General features: G+C 35.9%; 1 protein-coding gene across 2 annotated transcripts in view; it reads right to left on the bottom strand.

Moving 5' to 3' along the window:
• Positions 1-19,588, bottom strand: part of hexb (hexosaminidase B (beta polypeptide)) — a 22,002-nt gene extending 2,414 nt beyond the window's left edge. The window contains exons 1-12 of one of the 2 annotated variants that reach the window (XM_022667869.2): positions 19,218-19,588; positions 17,032-17,180; positions 16,274-16,339; positions 14,851-14,897; positions 13,981-14,091; positions 10,760-10,861; positions 9,320-9,452; positions 8,258-8,438; positions 7,931-8,017; positions 7,776-7,848; positions 5,634-5,808; positions 1,180-1,270 (exon numbers count right to left, since the gene is read on the bottom strand). In XM_022667869.2, the coding sequence (XP_022523590.2) occupies positions 1,180-1,270; positions 5,634-5,808; positions 7,776-7,848; positions 7,931-8,017; positions 8,258-8,438; positions 9,320-9,452; positions 10,760-10,861; positions 13,981-14,091; positions 14,851-14,897; positions 16,274-16,339; positions 17,032-17,180; positions 19,218-19,468 (1,466 nt within the window). In that variant the 5' untranslated portion in view covers positions 19,469-19,588. Of the gene's footprint in view, positions 1-1,179; positions 1,271-3,006; positions 3,185-5,633; positions 5,809-7,775; positions 7,849-7,930; positions 8,018-8,257; positions 8,439-9,319; positions 9,453-10,759; positions 10,862-13,980; positions 14,092-14,850; positions 14,898-16,273; positions 16,340-17,031; positions 17,181-19,217 lie in introns of both variants that reach the window. The other variant, XM_022667868.2, reaches the window with a different exon arrangement.

Genomic DNA, 19,588 nt, shown 5'->3' with positions numbered 1-19,588 from the left:
CCTGCTCCTCATCCCTTAGATTTTTTTTTTTTTTTTCAAATTAAGTTCGAATTTCCCCACAACCAATTTTACAATCCAATTTATCATGCATTTTTTATTCCAGGACCCTGCGTTGATTTTATCTCCTCTCAAATATACAGGTTTATATTATTATTTTAATTGACACCACTAATATACAATAATTACATTTTACATTCTCTTATTTGTATTTAAACAGCCACAATAAAATGTACATCTGAAGAAAAGCAAATGAGATTATTCACGGTTAATCACAGAATTATGTTGTGATTATTCTTATAAAACTTTTTAATCGATTGAAACAACTAGTTCCTACATATTGGTATTGTACTGATTAAAACAAAGCACTAGCCCTGTCACAATAATTGTTACTTAATATTTGTACAATATATGGATATGACATTAATATTGCTTACTGTTGTTACTTAGTGAGGAGAGCTAATTAAACAGAATGAGCTGGTATGTCTACTTATTTTACTTATGTTTTATTTATAAAGAATAATTAAACATTTTTAGATTCCAATTTTCAATAGTCTGAATATTTTTCATTATCAAACGGTTATGGCTCTTAAAATCTGTGTAACTGAATTGTATGCTACCGGATTAGGTTTGTCTGTTCCATAAAATGATTCTAAAATAGTTATGTTTATTGCAATTATATGTAAACATGTTTCATTAAATGCAAAACTCTTTTTATCTTGTCATCAGTGCAGTGTTACAAACTGCTTTAAACTGGGCAATAGTAAAACTTGATGAAAAATGATTTGAAAAATCTCCATGGCTCAATAGCTTGATTGTAAAGAATCCAGGACATTTTAGGCTTTTTCAAAAAATTCATGACTGGAAATAAGTCTCTTTGGCAATGTTCACATTACAAGCCTAACAAATAAATCCAGATTATTTGCCAAGATTTTTGGATGAGTCAGATCACATTTATAAATTACATTACATTACATTTAGCATTTGCCAAATGTAATGTAATGTAATAGATGTAAATTATTTGTATTTGTCTGTGAACTTATGCACATATGCACATTGATATATTTATGCCTGTTGCCTTCTCACATTAAAAATGGAGACCAATCACAGGTTGAAATTAAGAGTTATTTAAATAAACTAGGTCACACTGCATTTTGCCAACATTTCAAGAGGGTCTCATACCACAATCGGGGAGTGAGGTTGGTGCCATCCACATACTCCCCCCATAGACAAGCCTCTCCACCAATAACAAGCTTCTTCTGTTCAGCTGTGCCTAAAGGGTCAAAAACAAGAACAAAATGTAATTTTTTGATATTATAGAACATAGTAAAACATTAATTTTGTTAACATCTATACTTTTTATATAGGAAATTTAAACTGTATTGGTCACTATGAGGAACATTGCTTCACTCAACAGGTGTCCATACCAACATAACCACACCCTAATTATGACCAGGGGATAAAGCTCAGCCTACGATCTGACAACCAGAAACTGTAACTATCAGGTGTATAGGCTATGTAGGCCAATGCAGAGTTATGTATTACAGAACAGATAAGGAAGCACATTCTTTTTCTTCATGGGTTTACAGGCAACACACCCATCACCTGACAGGGGCACCTGACAGAGGCACCTGACAGAGGCACCTGACAGAGGCACCTGACAGAGGCACCTGACTCCAACCCAGACAAACAAGTCTAACCTAAGTAAATAAAACATAGCATTTTTTATTAATGATGTAGATAATGCAGCACAAACAATCCCTCTAAACCTATGAATCAGTGGACAACGGTTTCAAATGTTCCATTTTAAACCATTCCAGAAGCTCCAGAACTACATAAAAACAAGTTTCTAAAATAACTCAACACAAACTGGTAAAATATTTGTATGATGTTTGTAGTAAAGGAATCAATACATTTACAAAACTGTCTACAAGTACATGTGATTTGACTTGCTCAAAGGGCAAACCTTCAATCAGATATTTGTTACTGAATTTATGAGCAGGTAGTGGTGTTTACAGGCTGTACTGGTGATATACTTAACATACAGTGCCACTGACAGAAATTGTGTGTGCCCAAACTATTACATGCTGTTACTGTGATTAGTTAAATGAATAGAAAATGAACTGATCTCAAAAAGGCTTAAAATAAAACATGCATTAAACCTAATCCTTTTTTGGTTTGTTTTTGCAAAGTAACAAATATGAAGGAGCAACATGTAAAGTCACCCAAAGGACACCCCAAGATATTTAAGCTTTCAAATAATGCCTACCAAAGAAGTTCAAACCATGTAATAAAAATTTTAGGAAATTATAAATAATTTTGTTTCAACAATCAGCAGTCATGGGCTCTTCTAAGCAGCTCCTTAGCAATAAAAAAATAAGATATGGCCACAAAGTAAGAGAAGACTTTGAAACTTAGCAAACAGTTAAGAGTGAAGGTCAAGCTGGGTGAAAAGGGAAGTGAAATTCCCACCACAACATTTACCATCAGACGTTTTCAAATTAATGTTACAGAAGATGTATTTTAGCAAGTGGTTGAATGGACTGATAAAATATATCTAAAAAAAATAATAATTTTATCCACAATGAGCACACATTTAAGAAAAAGCTAATATTACACTATCAAATGAAGCTTAATATAAAATGGCTATTATACACAACAGGATTAATAGTATCTTAAAACACACCTCAAAATCAACTAAATCTGAACATCATTTAGACAAATCTCACAAAGATAGAAGTATTTTGCAAAAAAGAATAGCCAAAAAAATAATAAATAATCTCACAAACAAGATTTTAAAGACTAGGCTGCAAGAAGCATTTCCTATATGTGAGATTTGACGAAGGGAACTGTAAAAGGTTTATCTAATTTAATAACGACTTTGAATATTTATCAACTTTTACTTCTGGAGACTCAGATCTTCTATTACTTACACTAACTAAAAAAAACTGATCATGCCACTGTATGCCTGAACCGTTAAATCTAAGACTTTCTCTCTCCCACACACACCGTTGAAGTTCTGCGGGTCAGCCTTGTAAACCGCTTGCCAGTCTTGGCCGTAGCTGATGCGGTTTAGGTACCAGGGGCTGGAGAGTAGGGTGTAGAACCCAGCCGCAGTTATCCGTGCCATTTCATCCTGGTACTGCGGATTCTCCTTCCACACGTGGAGCTGTGTGTCTGCTTTCAGCTACACACAGACACATACACACCATCACAAAGGCACATTCGCAAATAACCATGCGCTTTGTTTACGATGCAGCAAATGAGTGGGGAAAGGGATGCAGTGTTTTACGCACACGGGTGAGAATGCAATCAAAATCGGCTCACCAAACTGATTATTGTGCAGTCAGGTGTACATTAATACATGTTAATTTCTTAGTGTGTGCTACTGGCGTTGTGTATAGTCTGCAGCAGATTAGACTACACATGCTTTGGTACCTATAAAATGAGAGTGTGAATATGTAACAACAGTATGTTAAACAGAATCAGTTTTCATCTGTCATTAGGTGATCTGATTACAAAAGGCACCCAAAAACATACCCGTTTAACACATGGTATTTTCAAGCTCAGACCAGCTGAGATCATATTTTCTACCCTTTCTACCACTTTACTATCAGTCTTCCTCTGCATTTGACCTTCAAATGTTTTCAAATGCATAAATGTTCATTTAATTTATTTGTTGTGGTCATATCCATCTCTCTCGTGTCAATGTTGTTCCATTGTTCCCTGACTTTTACTTACAGCTGGCCACTTATAATCGATCACCTAAGATGTGTGTGTTAATGCCAGGTGCAAACACAACCATAGATCTTAAAGGTGCTCCACAAAACTCTAAAACGTTAAAGCCAAGAGATGGTTACCATGTGCAGCAAGCGTGCGTGGCAGACATGCAATCAGAGGTGGGTCAAGCAACCTAAACCATCCTAGCAAAGATGTAGAAGAACCAAGCCAATAACAACTGGGGTGTGCAGTAACTTCTTTGCACAATACCAGCATCTAAGTTTGGCAAGCTTTGTCATTCTCTACTCAAAGCAACTTATGTCTAGAGTAAAATGATGAAACCTAGAAGTGTGAACAATCAAGAAGCTGTACGGCCAATCCAACTTGTAAATCAAGTTGCTATATATACACTGCCTGGCCAAAGACAAAACAAAACAAAAAAAACAAAGTCGCTGCCTGGATTTAACTATGCAAATGATGTGGGGTTGATGCTGCAGTTGGTCAGGTCTAGGTTCAGCAACAGTATGTGCTTAAAGAATGAGGTCAGCTGACTTTTTTTCAGCATGAGATCATCATTTTTACACATGGATTGTTCAAGACCATAACCTCATTAAGAATCTTTGGGATGTGCTGGGCTTTATATATCGGTCATCAGTCAGACTCTACCATCATCAATGCAAGATCTTGGTGAAAAATGAATGCAACACTGGATTGAAAGAAATCTTGACATTTCAGAATCCGAGCCGAAATCAAAGCTAAAGGCAGTCCAATGAAATATGGAGAGAGTGTGTAACCTTTTTTTTGGCCAGGCAGTGTATTAATGCCTAAAAAGTAACTTGGAGTCTCACACCCAAAATCAATCCAAAAACGCCTATTACAGTTTTACAGTACAACAATAATACTTTATACAATGATATGGTGATGCTATGTCTTAATGATGAAGATGTTTCAAAATATTGATGTATCTGATGCATCATTTCTGTTCTGTGGTCACTGTGGGCATTTACTGATTAGGGAGGTCACACTCTGAAAACAGGCCCACCACATAGTTCATATGATTAAAAAAATGTATATATATTTTTTGGTCCCTAGCATTAAGCAATATATGCTTAACAAAGAATGTTACCTAATACACTAACCCGTAGACTGATTTGTTTGTACTCAAGACAAACATGCAATGCAAAATTACTGCCAACATGACTAGTTCAGAACAAACTGTTTAAAAAAAACAACAAAAAAAAAACACAGTATAGGACCCCTCTCTTTAGTTCACCGATATCATATGCTTGAGTGTGGTTTGTAATGGAAGCCTGGGAGTGAAGCATAGTTTGAATTTCATACCACAAAAAAATTAATTGAGAAACAATCCAACAATCCTCTAGCTCTACTATAGTTAACAGTACTATCTACTGACTTAAAGCGATTTAATTATTATACACTAGTTCTATCAGACTAAGCAGGGAGGACATAAAAAGGTTTTAAACTTTGCTCTTCATCTATTTTCAGCTACTAACCCTTAGAAGTCAATACTGTATTAGTTAAATGCAATTACATATTAATATAATAGTACTTAAAGTTATCTACTTAATTACTTACAAATTAAATGTACAGTCTTCTCTTTGTTTTGTTCACTCAAACTTCTAATCACTGTAACTTTTAGTAACTATAAGAATTAATATTTAGTTTGACAGAACTGATGAGCTAATGTGTACAAAACACATAAATAATTATGATGGAATTACACTATGCATTCATTATCAACTGAGTCAACCAAGACTTTGACTTCTAAAGGTTAAAAAATACATAAACGTATTTGTATCCGTAGAACTGTAACTATATACAATGACCTAGTGCTATTGTAAAACACTGGATTCTATGAATGAGCTAAACAGAGACGATTTATTAAGCACACAAACCCTGAAAACTGAGCGGCTCAACCTTGTAGTACTTCTGCCAGTCCTGTCCATAGCTAACGTAGTCCAGGTACCAGGGAGCGGAGAGAATGGTGGTGAAACCAGACCCTGTGACCTTCTGAAGCTCCCCATCCACATTGTTGTTCATCCACACTTCCACGACTGTGTCTCCCTTCAGCTGCAATAGGTACACAGCTTATTCTCTGCCTTATATGTCCAGTCTAACAGAAAACTCTAGTTGTTGTTTGCATAAGCATAAGCAAGCATAAGCATTGATCAGTGCATGCATTGTGGAGGTTTAGCAAAGCAGCATGCACCAGAGCAGTCAATCACAGACAGTTGTGCATAGTTAGTATTAATACAAGCACAATTGTGAAAAATCAGTGAACATTCACTTTGATAATAAGGGTTATTTACATATACATGGAAAAACACCTCTTTTAATGACAGTTTAAACACAATCACAAAAGCACAGCATAAGAATTGGTGAAGATGATTACTGGATGCTTTATAAAAAGGAACATGTTACAAAAGTAGGCTAATTACTTTCTGTTCCTCACATACATACCTACTAGGGGTGTCACGATCTCGATATTTTATCGAAATCGATCGAAATGAGGTCATGGTATCGTGTATCGAAGTCAAAAAGAGTATCGACGATCCCTCCCGCGCGCACAGCGCGCTACGCAAATGGCGCAGCACCAACACAGCGCATCCTATTCATTTCAATAGAGAGCGCCGCTGCATGAGCGCAGCCCCGCCCTCAGTTCTGCTGTGTGAGAGGCAGAGAACAGAGAAACTGAAACTGAAAACAGGGCTTTCAAGTTTTGAGTGTCGGCGGGAGTGTGATCACTGGTTTTTATCTGTCCAACGGGGCGAGGGGGGGCGGGCGTTGTGCGCGCAGGTTTAGTTTTCTGTGTGTGTGTGAACTCGCTGAAATGCGTGTGTCAGTGTGACTTGAGAACGCTGACTATAGATCACAGTGAGGTGGATTAAAAATCTTAAACTTATGATTGACTACACCTGTTGCTTCATTTGAATTAAAAAAACATCTTTCTCTCAGATAAAGTTAATAATATATCTTTCTTAAAGAAAAAAAACTCAGGGACCGAGTCTTATTTTTCATGTTTAACTGTTATAGTAGGATAGAGTTCAGTTTGTTAAGGCTTTAATTGTTCCTTTTTTTTTATTTTTTTTTTTATGTTGCACGTTGCAGTTTTAATAGTGCACACTGTTGCTACCAAAAAAAAGTCACTAGATGGCATTACATATATATCTTAATAAATAATAATAATAATAATAATAAAAATAATAAATAATATATTATTAAAATTTTATGAGGCATAAAATAATAAAATGTAAAAATATAATAAAAAAGAAAATCGAGAATCGAATCGAATCGTGACCCTCAAATCGGAAATAAAATCGAATCGAGGGTTTAGAGAATCGTGACACCCCTAATAACTACAGACTAAACACATGCTTTTGCTCCAATGAAAAGATGTTCTGCATTTCCCATAGCATAAATTTAACTTATGATACTAGGCTAAAGCAGGCAAGAGGAACTGTTGCCTTGCTAACTGACCAAACAAGACAAACGATTAAAATTTTATTTCCCCAAACATATTATGGTAAATCAATGGACCTGTAGATATTAGTTTGAAAATGTAAAAGAATTAAAATAATGAAAATATCTTTATATTTTTTTTCCTTTTTCCAGTTAAAAGCACTGAATTAAAATAACAACGGCAGACAATAACCAATGTAAAGTTCCTTTTTCTTTGCATCCAAAGATCATCCTCATGAACAAACATTAAGTAGCATGTGTGACATCACTTTGTACATTCTAACAGTAAATAATAAACTATTCTAAGCATGGAAGCAGCTTCACCGTCTTCCACACAGGAGACTGGAGTTTAATTCTCCATTTTGTTTTAGTAATTTGGTTTCATTTTTGATTTAAAAAAAAAAAAAAAAAAAAAAAAAGTGTTTCAAACTTTAGCAAATCTAAATAAATATGTGAAACTGCAGCTTGAAATGACCACAGGCACAAAAAATAAAATCTGACTCAGATAAAGCTGACTTGTTTTATTAACTACCATCTCAAGAACAGTAAGTCTGTGAAGTAAAACAAGCATCTCTTACCTTCACTCCATTGTCAAATACTTCCTGCCAGACCATGTAGCCTTTGTTGGTGGCACTCACAATGTCAAGGAGCCTGTTGTTATACACAAGTGATATATTTACAACTATTCTGTGGCTTTCCTTCTTTTACTTTACATAGAAAGTGGGATTTTTACCGTTGAATATAATAGGATTCAAGTTTTTTGTAGTCCTGGCCGAAGCCCTGTTGGTCCATAAACTTCTGAATGTCAGGGTTTGACTTCCTAAGAGCAAAAGAAGCAATAATTGGTAAAGGCTTTATAAGCAATTAAACTAACTAGCTATATGGCAAGTTATAATGGCTTAAGTTTAATCAAAACTTTTGTATTACCTCAAAATACAGACATTAAATATCATTTCATTTGTATGTGAATAATAATGCTTTGTGTTTGTTTGTTACAGTATGTTAAAATCGATAAGATGGTATTCGGTTAAAGTGATTTTAATCAAAATGTCATCCTCACCAGCAGGAGAAATCCACCTCATCTCCTCCCAGGTGGATATAGGCATCAGGGAACACAGTGCTGACCTCTTTAAAGAAGCGGGTCATGAAGTCATAGGTGGAGTTCAGGATGGGATTTACTGGCCCGAAAGTGCCTGTTGGACTGCTGCCAGAGAAGCATGGGGTCAGAAGATCTGGCTGACCTGCATGAAGAGAAAAGGTTTACATACACAAAGACTTATAAAGCTTTGGAAATAAAATGAAGAGACCGCTTCAGTTTCTGAATCAGTTTCTCTGATTTTGCTATTTATATGTCTATGTTTGAGTAAAATGAACATTGTTGTTTTATTCTATAAACTACAGACAACATTTTTCCTAAATTCCAATAAAAAATATTGTCATTTAGAGCATTTATTTGCAGAAAATGAGAAATGCCTGAAATAAAAAAAAAGATGCAGAGCTTTCAGGCCTCAAATAATGCAAAAAAAAAAAAAAAAAACAAGTTCATATTCATAAAGTTTTAAAGAGTTCAGAAACCAATATTTGTTGGAATAACCCTGTTTTTTAAACACATTTTTCATGCATCTTGGAATGTTCTCCTCCACCAGTCTTACACACTGCTTTTGAAAAACTTTATGCCACTCCTGGTGCAAAAATTCAGTTCAGCTTGGTTTTATGATTGTGATCATATTCCAGAGATTTTTAATTTGGTAAAATCAAAGAAACCCATCATTTTATGTGGGTTTTTTTTCCAGAGTTGTTTATGCAAAAGATACATTTCTTCTGATATTAAATATTTTACTGGATAAGTGGAACATTTTAGTGCTTTCAAAATTCCTGCAAGTTTAGCTCTGCAAATATTCACTGTATTTTGATATAGTTTTTCCTGTATGAATCACTGACTTTGTGGTCCTGGCAGTTCTTCTGATAATATAGTCATATCATAATACTTTTATAAATATATAAAATAGACTCCTTTGAAAATGCCGAAATGCACAACACCCACCGTGCACACTTATTTATTCACAGTGGTCACAATACAAACACAATTACACATTTATTAAATCAAGGGTCCTTCACTGACCTTTTCCCCATGACTGAGTGTGTCCTGGAGTGTCAAACTCTGCAACAACACGAATGCCCCTCATGCGAGCAAACTCAATCACCATCTTCACATCAGACGGAGTGTACACATGTGTGTAAGGATGGAAGGCCCCCTTTAACAAAACAAAACAGAAGGTATGAGCAGTGAACCTGGATCATGCTGCATTCTGTTTTAGGTAAACTACAGCATTTTCTTAGAGGGAATGAAACTGCAGAGAGATTTTTTTCTAACTTAATTTTGTCTAATAGGAATAGTTTAGGGGTAACCTGAACCCTGTTGTCATCTGTTTTAGGAGCACGACATTTCGGTTTTTTTTTTCATTAGAGAACAATGATATACCTTATTTTATTTCTAATTATATTCTCAGCTTTATAGTGAAAAGTAATATACAACAAATTATTATTAATTAAATATTAATTAATGCGGCTCAAATGAAATCGTGATATCACAGCAGGAAAAGTACAGGCCATCAATAAATGTAGGTGCTATTTCTAATAATTACAAGCTATTAAAAATGTTTATTAAGTTAGGAATAAATAGTAACTCTAAAAAAAGTATCTTAAATAGCACCACCTGGGGTAATAAACCTGTACAGAAAACATGTGCTAGTATTAGGAGGGACAGATTCAACTACGGGATGCAACTATGTGCCTCAGATCTAGAAGAATTTAGGACAAGGGGGAATACTATAACTACAATCTGTGGGTCATCATGGTTTCTCCTTTTACCTACCCTCTTTTTCCAAGAAGGCAGAATAGAAGAGTGAAAAGAGGAGGCAATATTAATTAAAACAGAATCTCAAAGTAAATTACATTTCATAAAGCAAATACTTTAAAATGTCTAATTATCTGCACATTAAAATAAAACGATTTATTAATTATTGAAGATTTTAATAAAAAAAAGAAAAATACATAACTTTTTTTTTCAGACATACAATTATTTTCATTTCAGAAAACAGTACTGATGGATGTGAGAAGAGAAAATGTACAAGGCAATTATAAATAATCTCCAAAATGTGTAGTGATCTACTACAGAATGCCTCTGACATGTGACCCAGTTAAACTTTTTAGCATGAACTATTAATTAAAATTAAGCCTTCACACATATCTTAATAAATTATAATGTTAGTTTTATATAAACATACGTTCATAACAGTTGGGGATGCAATTTGACTGACTTTCCAAAGAATGAAGGGAGCTCTGGTGTAGATTAGTGTCCCCAGATCTATTATGTAATTAAATTATGACTTAAATAGTAGTAACATGTATTCTTTTGGTAATTATATAACTTTTCTTCTTTGGGGACTGCACTGAAGGTGCTGTAAAAATCACTACTATGCATCTCTGCATTAGTATTACAGCTTCGCCTTGTTACAACAGACACTGCAGGAGCATGTAAGGTTGCTTAAAGATAGCTCACCCTCTGACTGAGGTCAGGGAAAGTACGGCTTAGGAAGGGGAAGGAGTGATCGTCCACAATGTGCCAGTGGAAAACATTGAACTTGTTCATCGCCATGGCTTCCTAAAAAAACATCATGCAACAGTTTTGTTAGACAGAGAAGAACAATGAAATAAAGATGAACGGTTTCTACAGAGACGTGTTATCCTGATCTGTCTGGTTTTATATAATGTATTGGTAGTCAAATATGCCACAGTACTGGTCTGGCGGATGTGTCAAATACACCAAATTCTATGTACCAGTACTAACTAGATCCATTACTAAACACTAAACCAGACAAACTAGCTTTTACATAAGTGTCTTTTTATTATTCTAGTACAGCAATGTGCAATCCTGCTTCTGCATACTTTTATTTTGTTCTTAATCCATATATTCACTGTAAGAAAGCACTGGAAACTAGCTGACCAGATAAGGTGACGGCATGCAAAACAGAAACAGATACATGGCAGGAGTACACCATGACCAGTTTTGGTAATTAAATATCAAGCTTGTGAGAGTGTTTCAATTACTGTTGTCTGTGAAACCAGCATTTTCAGCATTCTTCATTTGTGTAACCTGAAACTGTCCTCACTCGCTCACACAGCCTCTCTCTGTTTAACCCCTCAGCAGTAGAGGTGACAACCACATCTTGTGATGTGCATTTTGTGCTTGGTCACGATGACTAAATTAAATTTAGTGATGGTAGTGGTAAACTGTTTTTCCAGTTATGTAAGTAAGACCACTTCCTTGAAGTCATATTTCCAGTTGACAGTACAGATCAATATACAGTTTGCAGTGGTGAAGCAAATTCTACAGCAGTGCTATTCAACTTCGGCACAGTTTCAGGCATTTCACCATAATTACATGTAGTTATGCAAACAAAGAATGTCTATGGGACTATTTACAAACTGGAAACGTTTGAGCACACCTGGACAAATTACAGATGATGTAATTTGTAAGTAAAGATTTGAACACATCCTTCTGTACATACTAATTAAAATATTGAATCTCTCTGCACAGATTGGTGTAAAAAAAACTAGACCTGTACAGACAATGTTCTTTATGGAAAGTTTCAAAAGACAAAATACGAGCCTGAACTACAGGGGCTGGACAATGAATCTGAAACACCTGGTTTTAGACCACAATAATTTATTGTCCTGACGGACAGTTCTGGTGGAAACAGGAGAGTTAAGGTGCACATTGAATTCTGCCGTAATTTGAGCTGTGGTTTTATGTTTTTTGGATACAATCCGGGTTAGCACCCGAACATCCCTTTCAGACAGCTTCCTCTTGCTTCCACAGTTAATCCTGTTGGATGTGGTTGGTCCTTCTTGGTGGTATGCTGACATTACCCCGGATACCGTGGCTCTTGATACATCACAAAGATTTGCTGTCTTGGTCACAGATGCGCCAGCAAGACGTGCACCAACAATTTGTCCTCTTTTGAACTCTGGTATGTCACCCATAATGTTGTGTGCATTGCAATATTTTGAGCAAAACTGTGCTCCTACACTGCTAACTGAACCGTCACACTCTGCTCTTACTGGTGCAATGTGCAGTTAATGAAGATTGGCCACCAGGTTGCTCCAATTAAGCCATGAAACCTCCCAAACTAAAATGACAGGTGTTTCAGTTTCATTGTACAACCCCTGTACCTCTTATAACAGTTACAGTAACTATGTATTACTGGACACATTCAGTATTTTGTTTAATCAGCTTAAAGCAGTGTTGATAACTTTGCACTTTGAACAGCCTAGGACCTGTCACAAGGTTTTCATATGACTGATCAGATGTTTGAAGACCAGAATTTCCTCATCCTCCACCTGAATTCCTTTTCATCGTTCGTATTGAAACCAGAGAAGCAAGTCTCAGTAAATGAGTGAAGGTTTAAGAGTAGCCTGATCCACCACATTACTCAAAAAAGTGCTGGTGTGGAAAGAATTGTATTGTACTAATGCAGCGTCATGCTTAATTGCCTTTAAAAAGAAAGAAAAACAAATGACTGTCCTATTAAAACTCTTACTAGCCTTTTGGTTACACAAATATGTCATGGTGGCATCACCAGAAGCTTTGCATCCTCCTAAACTCTCACTTTGACCTAAAAGGTTAAATAGTTTTACCTAGAATGAAAAAAAAATAACAAAAAATAAAAAATAAAATAAACATATTGGTTATTGCTATGGTAGCTAGCTAGTATGTCAACAAAGGTAGGTAGTATGATAAACTACATTTATAAGTAACTGTGTAGCTCTGATTTTTCAATCATTCATCCATATATCTTATGGTAATTGATATATATTGATATAAAACTGCACGGAAGAAGTCGCAGACAACATTCAGAATGATTTAAATCAGGGGTCACTAATAAGCGGTCCGGGTCCGGACGCAGACGTTCTCCAATGCGGACCCAAACCGATAAACTACAGAGAAGGATTTAATTTTGACAGTGTTCATTTAAAGTGGTGTAACTTTTCTTGTTTACACTGCAGCGACGCGGCATCGCTCCCAAATGCTTTCTCCGCCTTTCTCTCGCCGCTTTGAGGCGTGTCGCCTGAAAGAACAAGCAGCTTATCTGCCACCAGCAAGAATGTGTAGAGTTGTAGTTCAGTGCTGTGTATAAACAAGATGCTGTTCTTTTTTTTAATCGCCTGGTGAACATCCAGCTCAAGACCAGCTGGACCTCCATCTCTTATCTTACAAAGGGGTTTCTTAAAGCACAAAAAAGCCTGAAAAAGCTTACTCAGCCTGTTCAGCCTGTGGTGCGTGGCGCTGATTGGCTACCTTCTCATTTGCATAAAGTTGAAAAGACCTCAACTTTAGGCCACTCGCTACGCTGCAGTGTGTGTTTTACGCCGCAGTAAACGCACAGACCAATCACGTGTGGTGTAAGATCACCAAATGCTCTACTCTGGACTGATTAAATTTTCTCCAATTGGACCGTACTAAATTCTAATTAAACACCCCTGATTTAGAGTATACATCTTTTGCATCCTCTAAATCGTTCTGAATGTTGGTTAAATGTTTCAGCTGTATACAACTGTTGTTCCCTTCAAAATATTCTATTATGTAGAATGCAGCCTACTTCACAGACACAAAAAAAAAAACCAAAGAAACACACACATACAACACTTCCTCTACGAGACTATTGTTATTTCAATTGCATACCTTTTACATTATACAGGACACCATATGACTTAGCTTACCAGGTTGGTCAAAATGGCTTTAAGAGGCAGGTAGTGTCTAGATGTGTCCAGCAGGATTCCTCGATGGGCAAACCGAGGGAAGTCTGAGATACTTGTCTTATTGATTTTATGCTGGAGCAACGAGACATAAAACAAACATTTTTTTTTTTAAATAAGGTATTCGTGGAAACACTTGCAAATGCAGGATCACTACTGCAATTAAAAATGTAACCATAACAGTTCAGCAATAAAAAATAAAAAATAATATATATATATATATATATATATATATATATATATATATATATATATATATATATATATATATATATATATATATATATATATATATATATATATATATATATATATCACTTTCCCTAGATGTTCATAAACGTCTCTGAGACCACTTAACCCTTGTGTGGTGTTCGGGTCTGTGGGACCCGTTTACATTTTGTATCAAAGGAAAAATGATACACACTCAGAGTAACTGAGTAACAACAATATGAACACCATACAAGGGTTAAGAGGAATGTAAATAATAATTTGCTTTGTGTAGACAAAAATGTTGTGATTTAAATTACTCTATAAAACAATACTAAAATCCACATATCTAAATGTCAGGCAGCTATTGAAATAAATTATACTTAAACAAACATTTCTGCACATTTTGAAGCCAAAAAATGAAGACTAAGAGATAATATTGGAAGTTCAGTGGCTGTTAACATCAGCTTAGATTCTGCTTTTGTAAATTAAAAGAAGTTAACATTCAATGGCAAACATTACTCGACGAACTGAATACACCTGGAATCATCAATAAAGTAAATTTGATTATACTTTTCAAATTTAAAGGAATAAGGTCAATGTATATTAACATAAAGGTGAACTCACGGCTCCATAGTCATCTTCATACACCAACTGACTGAAGGTTTCAAGCCCTAAGACAAGCAAAGTCATAAAGAAGACATGCAATAAAATAGGATTACTATCATCTACACACTGCAAAACAAAGCAGTGTGATTGCAGGTAGGTCATTGAGTCACATGACAGCAGCTGCTTATCATATACAAAATCATAAAATCATTCACAAGTACTGCAGTTGTGCTTAGTCATCTCTTTCAGGGAACTAAAAAATGTTGAATATCGTGAACGATATTATACCCTGAAATATCATGCCACATCACCCACCCCTAATTATCGCAACAGAGTGCTACTTTTTTGCCGTTTTTAGCAAAAGACAAATTCACACTATTCTCATTTCCCATTATATATATACTAGAGACAGATTATATATCTTTAATCCTATAGATATTTGGAGTGCATTACTAGTATCATGACATTCTGAATCATTGACTTCTGTTACAAATCTGATATTTTTTTTTATATATCTCAGTTAGCCGTAGCATATTGCATGCAATAATAAAATTCTAAACAATTTTTTCTAATTCAGTGTTGTCATATCGCCAAAAGTATCGTTATCGTGAAAATACCATGAAATATCGTGATATTATTTTAGAGCCATATCGCCCACCCCTACCAGTGACTTACATTCATTGTTATGACTATACAAAATTATCCAACAAAATTTTAAACATATTGTAATAATACACAAACAGGATTCCTACAAGCTCAGCCAAATACATGATACTTATTTAGCAACAGTAAACGGTGTAGTGAAGAAAACATCTGGATGTATCCACAATCAGATGAAATGTCACTCATCTCAATTCTTAATTTTATTTGACTAAGATTTTGGCAGTATATTTCATTTTAAAATGCTTCACAAAAGATGTTGTGATGAACAAAAATGTGTTTTGTTGCCTGAGAGCAACAGTATTCCACAGAGCAGGGGTCACCAATCTTATACACAAAGGGCGAGTTTGGCTGCAGGTTTTTCTTCCAACCAAGCAGAAACACACTTATTAACTACCAACTGTTCAAAGATTGAGATTATTTGATTTAACAAGCAGAATCAGGTGTGCTTCTGCCTTAATGTAATAAAAACCTGCAGCCACACTGGCTTTTTGTAGATAAGACTGGTTAGTGGGGCAATATTGGATTCATTTAAAAATACTGTTTTAACTACTGTGCAACTGAGAGTTTAATCACTGGATACAATGGAACACAAATCTAAGCTCTTAATTTTAGCTCTTGTTTGAAAAAGAAACTATTTTCTGTGTAGACTATGTATTATACTTTAATATCTAGTATTTTTTTATAAAAGTAATTCCATATAAAATAATGAAACAACAGGCTACAGCAGAAGCCCTAAGCAGAAATTTACAGTCATAAACAGAATTTAAAGTTAGCTTACCTCGCAATGCTCCCCACACATTTGCAGCCTTGAGAACAGAAGCGGGTTGGTCCACTTCAAGCTGATCTATGAACAGAACAAAAACAGCTTTAAGAAATGCATCATGCCTTAATTTGTGAATCTGGTGCATCTTTTAACAATCAGTTTGACTTGATTTTGATCAAAACTAGAATAAAATAATTATTAAACTGTGATGTAGGATGAATCATTAAAAAAAACAACTATATAACAACTCAATCTTAGCAGAAAGACATATGAGGTTTAATGGGTTTCTCAGGCATAGTTTTGTACACCATAAACATTTCCAGCATAAATAATGTATAGTTGCCAACAAGCAAAACCTGTCCTGGGGTTTAAGGGTTTAGCCCCATCTTTTATGTCCCATCAGAAAACAGGAAAAACCAGTGAATTCTAAACGTGAAAGTCAAGAGTGTTGTAATCCATTCTTCACCATAACCAATAACCCACATTTCTTCAACAATACTGGCTCTGCATTTCAATTCTTTATTGTCAGGTAGAAACTAAAACAAATTGCTTGCTCATTGACAAATCAGGCTACTACACATTCAATGCTTGGACCTACAATGAAAAGGTAACCTAAAAGGAAGTTAAAGCATTTAACCTCAGATTATCCCTGCCAAGCAGCAGATGTCACATCAAGTATCGGATTATGGTAATCTCCACTCTTTAGTAGGCTTAGGCCACTGTTTAGCAGATTATTTAGACTACGTGCAGGAATACAGGAAGCGGGAACTCACAGGACTCATCCGTTTTTAGACTGGGATAGCCGTCACACTCTGGGTCCTTGGCCGTAAGCAACACCTGAAGCTCCTGCAGCTCTGAGTCAAACACCTTCTGCTGGTTCTTTCCTTGCTTCCTCGCATTTCCAAAAATGTAATCAAAGTATCTGTAATGCAAATGACACATAAGTGCTCAGAACCACTGTACTGTCAGGTTGTCACATGACTGCCCTTAACCCTCTTTACCCTCCAGTCTGACTGTTCTCGTCACTCACCTGATCAAACTTCAGTCATGGATTCAGAACACGCTTGACTGCTATGGTGACATCTTTAACATCCTGTTTATCATTTTTTCAAATGTTCTGCATACAAGCCATTACTTGAAAAAATAGTAACCCTGCTGCCTGCCTAATCTCTGAAACAATGTTATTTTATGTTTCTGAATGAAGGTTTGGCGTGGCACTGAACATTTTAAAATTGCAATCATGTTGGAGTAATACACATATACATATTGTCATTTCAAGAATTTTAAGACATTTGCTACTCATACATAATTATAATATAATGACATATTAAGACAATTATACCCTTTTAGAGAGATCTACTTTTGTCTCATCTGTCCACATAACAATAATTAAGAAGATTAATTCTTATTTACCCATTCTTTGCATGACCCATTTTTTCACCTCACTGACAGATGTTCATGCATAATTTCTCTTCAGAAATGGCAGGTATGCTTGAGAATTCATTGACCAATCAATGATGGCAAGCCATCCTGGACCAGATACAGTTGAATACTAGATTGAATTTTACTCAGGAATACAGTGTTTACCTTTCTTAATGCGTCTCTTTTAAACTTAAATGATCTATTTTTGTCTCATTTGTCCACAAAACATGGTTTGAAAAGATTAAGTCAATTCTTTTTTAACCATTTTTGATAGCATGACTTGTGTGCTTATGGTCATTGCCTTTCTGCGTGGCCCATGATTTCTTAAGATTCACATCACTGATAGATATCCTGACAATGATGGATATCCTTCATAAAAGGCAGGTATAATTGAGAATTCATTGATCAATCAATAATGGCAAGCCATTCTTTAACAGAAACTGTAAAATAGCAGATGGTAAAAAGGTTTTAACCCTGGAATGCAATGTTTACCTTTCTGAATTAGTAAATGTGCCTCTTTTAAACTAAAATGATCCATCTTTGTGTCATCTGTCTTTATGTAACCATTTTTCAATAGCATGACTTGTGTGCTTAGGTTCATTGCCTTGCTGCATGACCCATGTTTTCTTGAGATTCACCTTGCTGACAGATGTCCTGACATATTTGTTCTTTAGAAATTCCTTGATCAATGATGGCAAGCCATCCTGGACCAGATACAGCAAAACAGCAGATGGGATTAGGGTTTTATGCTGGAGTGTTTTACTTGAACTTCCTTCTTTTTTTTAATCATTCTTTGACAGAACAACTTGCGTGCTTAGGATCATTGCCTTGCTGCAAGAGCCATGTTTTGTTGTTTTTGAGATTCACCTCACTGATGGAGACTCTTCAGGAATTGCAGGTATAATTGGATTCATTGATCAATCAAAGATCCTGGATCAGATATAGCAAAATACAGGCGATTAGGTTTTTATGCTGGGATGCAATGTTTACCTTTCTTCATTTCAAAATGTACCTCTTAGAAACCAAAACAATATATTTAACCATTCTTTGATAGCATGACCTGTGTGCTTAGGGTCATTGCCTTGCTGCATGACCCATGTTTTCTTGAGATTCACCTCAATGATGGATACTCTTTAGGAATTGAATGTATAACTGAGAATTCATTCGTCAATTAATAATTGCAAGCCATCCTGAACCAGATACAGCAGAACAGCAGTCTAGTTTATTTTTTTTATTATTAGTTTTTATGCTGGAATGCATTGTTTCCCTTTCTCCAAACATATTAAAATCACTTAAATCAAAAAGCTTTCCATTGTAGCTTAACTTTAACTAACTTCTAACTAAGTTACCTAGTTAACTTAACTAGCTAACTTGTTAACCACCCAGGTGAGCTAGTTAAGCTACAGATGTTCTGAGCAGCGGTACTTCCTCATTGTTAGTACTGGACTGTTTCTAAAAGAAGGATTCAGTTAGAGACAGTCAGGAAGCTTCATAGATGTTTAGCTACATGAATGAAGGCGCTGGTAGGCGGCTGTACCTGCGGAAAGCGTTCTGGAGGAGGCTGCAGCTCGGACCGGCGGTCGAGCCGTTAGCGTGGGTGATCTGGAAGCCGGCGGAGCTCAGCTGAAAAGCGGCCCCGGAAATCTGAATCTTCTGCGGCAGCGGCCAGAGAGCCACTTCATCCGCCTCCCGGTTCCTGTAGCTCCCGAAATTCTCAAAAAGCCACCCGTTACAGACGGAGAGCGTTACTAACATAGCCCAGAAGTTCAGTAATCTCAGCGCTGCCATCTCTGTTACTGTACAGCAGCAGCGGAGGACAGTCAGCTGACGGTTAGGAGCGCGAGACTGCCGTCTTTTGTAGTAGGAGATCCAGGGGCGGAGCTTACCAGCAAAGCGGCAGTCACGAGA

The sequence above is a fragment of the Astyanax mexicanus genome, chromosome 1 (genome assembly GCF_023375975.1).
Source record: "Astyanax mexicanus isolate ESR-SI-001 chromosome 1, AstMex3_surface, whole genome shotgun sequence".
Lineage (NCBI taxonomy): Eukaryota > Metazoa > Chordata > Actinopteri > Characiformes > Acestrorhamphidae > Astyanax > Astyanax mexicanus.
The sequence above is the reverse complement of the archived record's forward strand: the minus strand, read 5'-3'. Positions and strand labels throughout refer to the sequence as shown.